Raw genomic sequence first — 5,319 nt, 5'->3', positions numbered from 1 at the left:
GGAGGGAAGGAGCAGCGAGAGCAGAGGGCAGAAGCGGTGGGGCCGCGGTGGCTCTGGGGGTTTAGGTTGTGCTTTTCGGAATCAGAACGCCAGGCTGGGCCGTCCCGGGCTGGGATCTCGTGTCCTGCAGCTGCAGCGGGGGTAAGCTCCTGTCCTCGGCGCTTGTTCCCGCGGAGCTGGGAGAGCCCGGCCTGTGGTGAGGGGCGGCGGAGCGAGGCAGGGGCTGCACAGGGAGAAGGAATAAGCGCCTGTGTGGTGGCCTCCAGCCAAGACGGGGTGTTTTTCTCTTGCAGTTCCTGACAGAGCTCACCAGGCTCTTTCAAAAGTGCAGAACTTCGGGGAGTGTTTTCATAACGCTGAAAAAATGTAAGTTTTAAATCTGCTGCTGCATTAACGAGGGGTTTCTCTGAACCAAATCTAGTGTTGCTAGCACGTGTTTTAAAAGACAGTTGTAAATAAGAGTAGTCGTGTGGACAAATCAATCAGCTTAGGTTCAGTACTCACACCCTTGAAGTAAGGCTGCATCTCAAACTGCAGGAGATACTCGGGCTTTCTAATTACCGCACAGTAACTGGAAATCTTGAGTTGAGGAGTGGGGTGTCCTAGGTTGACATGCATTTCAAACATACTGCTGCTGAGGCAGGCAGTTCGTACAGCGTGTCAGGGCATGGGTTTACGTTTTTTCCCTGGCAGATGTAGTTTATGGACCAGATCCTTCTGGGTTACAGAGAAAGGTGTCCCGGTAGTGCAGATGGCCTCAAATTCCAGGGTGCTTTACAGATCTCCACATGAGCAGTTCTTAACATCTCATGCCAGGAGGCGTCTGGTGATTTTAGTGAAATACAAATAAACATTCTCTGTCTGTCAATACAGATGATGGACGAACAAAACCGGTCCCGCGCAAAGGCCACGTAGACAGTTTTGAACCAGCGGACAATAAGTGTCTTCTAAGAGCAACTGATGGCAAGAAGAAAATTAGCACAGTGGTAAGTGACAGCTTTGGGTTACAAAGATTAGTGGGCCTGCTTGTCTTTTATTTCATATTTTCAGTGGAATTTGCCCTTAAGAGCTTCATGGGAACTACGCTCTTAATTCCAGAGAAGCCGTAAGGTGGCCAAACACCCGGCTGCCGTCGCGATGCTGGAGCGTTACACTTGCCTCAAGTCTTAATGCTTAGACTCAGCATTATGGACAGGACAGTGGTTTATAGTTGTGCGCTGTGTGCTGGATGGCTGTTGTGTTTCGAGCTGGGTGACGTTGTTTGGAGGGAAGGGGGAAGCTGCTTCTAGAGACATGGGCAGAAATGGAACCTGCAGTGTGAGGCCAAATGGTGTGGCTCCAGGGGGAAGAAAGGTCCTCTGCACCTACACTCAAGCCTCAGCTGACCAAGAGGTGGTTTCCTATAGACCTTGACAGAGTTACTGAAGGTTCTTGCAATCCAGGAAAGAACTGAATGTTCCCAGACTGTGAAACAGAAGGGAAGGGATCCTGGTTTCCTGGCAAGAACACATGGGCCATGGGTAGACCCTTCTAAGACTTAATCTTGCTTAGTGTAACTATTTTTTTTCATTTACAGAGCTATTTGTATTTCAGAAGTGTTAAGTACAACGTGTTCACTGTGAATGAGGGACTGGGAAAGGCTTTAGCTGACTTGAGTTCTTCTCAAGATGTAACCCAAGAAAAATGTTACTGTGAGAAAGAGTTGGGAGAATCTGGGCTGCAACGTATTTCTATGGCCCTATAAGTGAATAAACCTTTCCTCAGAATGTTTCTTCACGTTATTCCTATTTGAAAACACGTGGATTTGGGACAAACGGCCTCCAGAGGGTTTTGCTGAGTAAGCATGTTTTGAGTTCTCTGAATCAGTGAAGCTCTGTGACATGTCAGTACAGCCTACGTGCCACTGAATATGATGAGTTGATCCATCTGCTCCTAAAAAGACTAGATGGTCACTGGGGTGAACATGTACTGACGCTTGGTTTGCAGTAGAAGCCACTGCCGTCCTGGTTAACCTCCAGTATTCCTTTTACAGGTGAGCTCAAAGGAAGTAAATAAATTCCAGATGGTAAGTTTTGTGTGCCTTTCACCTTCCTTTTCTGTAGCTGTTGGGGAGCGGTCAGTAGGAGGCACTGGACAACTCTGGACAGGTTGATTCAGCGCCGAACTGCCACACAGATTAACCTTAGACTACCCACCTACCTGCATTTGTTTAAAAAAAATTAAAAATCTTCTTGTATGGTATCTAACTTTCTGCATTGGTTTGCAAGCAGTAGTTTCCCAGAGTAGGGTTGTAAGAGCATGATTCTCTGAGAAAAATGCAGATCTCTATCCCTTAGCAATATGTAAAATGTTACCTCTAGTATATTGTCATTTGAGTATTTCTTAGTCTAATGGTTCCAACTGCTGTTTCAGGCATATTCGAATTTGCTGAGAGCTAACATGGATGGCTTGAAGAAAAAAGACAAGAAGAGCAAAACCAAGAAGAGTAAAGCAACGCAGTGATGGAAGTGTCCCAGCGTCACGTTAAGAGACTTGACCCTTGCTGAGAGCAAAGTCCATTTCTTTTTGAGTTACCACTTGTCTTTGGCTTTCCTTCCAGCAGGATACTGGGATACGATCAGTACTTTTGTTTAAACTGAGAGCAGAAGGTGCTTACTGCGGATTGTTGTATGGCAGGAGTTTATACAGGATACTACCAAAATAGCTTTATGCTCAGCTGTCAGCTTGTTTTGTAATCATACTGCTGTTTGTTTGATATTGTACAAGTGGGCAGTGTAAAACCTGTTTCAGGGGTAACGCAGGATGAAGAGAAATGCACCATACCACGAGCAGAGATTGGCGCAGGAGTCTCAGTGACAAATGCCCAGTTTTATAGATAAGCCTGCCTAGTCCTAGGGCAAGTGGGTGCCAATGTATCATTAGGAACAGCAGCTTTCCTGGATCTGTTTTATTTTAAGGGACGTCTGCTCGATGCAGTGCCTGTACCCCTACAGCAGCCAGCACAGTACTTGATCTCTTGCAGAGCCAGGCAGCTGTGCCCTGCTCCGTGCTCATCCAGCTGTGCTGACCCTGGCTCACAGTGGGGGAGGGCAGGACTCTGCATCACGTTTCCATCAGACATGGCTTAAAAATGCTCATGTCATCTAAACTTTTGTCATGTCACCTTTTTAAAGCTTCAGTGTATTCAGGGATCTGAATTTCCCCATACTTCACATCTTAAGTAGCTCCTTCCTATAAGCAGCTGTAAAAGGTAGAATATGTAATTGTTCCTATTAAACACAATGAGAAATGGATTTGATGTGACTTGTTTTGGTGAACTGCCAGGAAGGGTAGGGTTGTTTGTGCCTTTAGAACTGACTGCCCTGTTGCTACAACTTCCACAGTTCTCAGAAGTTCTTGGGTTTGGCTCTAAAGTTACCTCTTAGTGCAGTGAGCCTGCAGTGCTAAACGCAAGCATTTGAGTTAGAGAAAGAAAGGAGTAAGATGTTTGAACGGAAGGTGCCAGGTGGGGAGGGAGGGTAACCATCCCTAACTCCTCAGCATGTTCACTCCACTGTTACACATAGTTTGATGTGAAATATAATGGATAGTGAACTGCTGCAACTCGGTTGTGTGCCAGTTCAGCTTCAAGAAGCTAATGACAAATTCCCCTCAATACCATGACTAACTTCAAATGTAATCTGACAACCCAGGTGAAGAAAGCTAGTTAAAAACCTGGGTTATCCCTCTGGCACATGCAGGTCACTGTTTCTCCTAAAAAGTTTAGGTTTAGGACTGAAACAAGTTTTTCCTGTATTGGGTCTTCAACTCCCAGGAAGTTGCTGATTTCTTTGAATGCAAAAGTACAGGCAGGTTATGGGTGGAGAGCTGGGCTTGCCACAACTCTACCATCTCTTACATAGAAATTAAACCAGGAGGTTTTAAAAAAAACAACAAAACAAAACACACACAAACACAAAAAGCTTGTAATAGGTATTTCAAGAAGGCATAGCCAAACCTTTTATTACATAAAAACCTTTCTTCAAAATTTAAAAAGGCTTGTTAGGGTTGAAGGTAAGTCATCCTCTCGTCTTTGAGCTGAGTTTCTCATTTCTGCACTATTGCATGTTGACATAAAAGGCATTCTGAAACTATTTTAAAAAAAAGCAGTTTTACGCCTGCAGAGCTGATAATCTCTTGTGGCACAAGGGACAAGAATCACATGATAATATATGTCTGTGGCTGCAGTCAAGACTTGCTCCTTAATAGCCTATGAAACATTTCTTTCCACTTTTGGACATAAATTTACAATTATATTACATGTGAAATTCAGTCTGGACACATAAAAGGACATTAGCTGCCCGTCTTGCATTATTACATCTTCTTTACATTCCTTTTGACAGAACACTTGTCAGTTTGTCAAAGCATCCCATAAAAGATGCTTCAAGCACTAAAACAAAACCTTGTATTCGTCTCGGTAACTGTACAGGATAAGGGCAGGAACCCTGCAGAGGGAAGGAAAAGAGAGTTTTTAAACTTCGAACCTGTGGACTTGAAAGCTGCAATACCTGTGGCAAATCTCAGCAATGAGCACACAGCAAGGACTCGGTAGAAAAGCAGGAAGTGTTAGTTCCTTTGGCTGTAACTGCAGTTTTTCCCCTCGTTCTTCTGTTGGTGGAACCTGTTCAGTTCTCAGTCTGAGCTGAAGGCCTAGACTAAGCAGTGTTCTGTACGCAGGCAAAGGGGAAAGGCAGACTTTGTCAGGGACTCATTACCAGTGTTGTATGGAATATTCCTATGTGGTAACTGGTTCTGTTGCTTACAGACTTGCAAGCTAAAAGAAAAAAATGTTTCACTTGGTACTGGGTTGCCATAGTAAAAGGTGAACCTGAATCAACTCTGGTGTCTCCAAGAAAAAGGAACCAGACTCAATTTTTAGTCTCGTTTAAGGTTAAGCAGTACCTTCAAGCTGAACATAGGTTTAAGAAAATGTATCATATATGACACTTACAATAGGACATAAACACCCAGGTCTTACTTAACTGTACCAGTACCTGCAACTGGTAAAACTGGATGTGCCCAGCCTGCTTCAGCCTTGCCAGAATCCCGGCACGGGGACTACGAGCTGAGCATAGATGTGTTTATGCTTAGAAAGCAGAGATGAGCTTTACTGCACACGGTTGGGAGGGCATGTATTGTTTGCGTAAAGCTGAGCAGTCTGCCAGCTGTGCCAGATTCCCACGGTAGCCCTTCAAAGCCGGGGGAACTCAGTGTACCCGTGAGTTTCAGAAGGCAAACTGGGTCCCTCCTGGGAGAAAATAGGGTCACTGTCGGAGAAGA

The 5,319-nt window shown here is 44.9% G+C and overlaps 2 protein-coding genes across 2 annotated transcripts in view; one reads left to right on the top strand and one right to left on the bottom strand.

The window, feature by feature from the left end:
• Nucleotides 1-293: 293 nt before the first annotated feature.
• Nucleotides 294-2,916, top strand: SRP14 (signal recognition particle 14kDa (homologous Alu RNA binding protein); the record flags this gene model as incomplete). The annotated part of the gene is made up of 4 exons (XM_010137615.1): nt 294-366; nt 874-986; nt 2,033-2,065; nt 2,413-2,916. Coding segments are annotated over 4 exons (309 nt in total), but the record flags the coding sequence as incomplete, so codon positions are not given.
• A 1,452-nt stretch (nt 2,917-4,368) lies between these two features.
• EIF2AK4 (eukaryotic translation initiation factor 2 alpha kinase 4) overlaps nt 4,369-5,319 on the bottom strand; it is a gene marked incomplete at its 5' end in the record, with an annotated part of 36,889 nt that continues 35,938 nt past the window's right edge. The window contains one exon of the mRNA XM_010137614.1: nt 4,369-4,484. Within this exon, the coding sequence (XP_010135916.1) occupies nt 4,430-4,484 (55 nt within the window). The remainder of the gene's footprint in view (nt 4,485-5,319) is intronic.

This window comes from Buceros rhinoceros, unplaced genomic scaffold (assembly GCF_000710305.1).
Source record: "Buceros rhinoceros silvestris isolate BGI_N320 unplaced genomic scaffold, ASM71030v1 scaffold17026, whole genome shotgun sequence".
NCBI classification, from domain to species: Eukaryota; Metazoa; Chordata; class Aves; order Bucerotiformes; family Bucerotidae; genus Buceros; species Buceros rhinoceros.
This window is presented reverse-complemented; position numbering and strand designations above follow the sequence as displayed.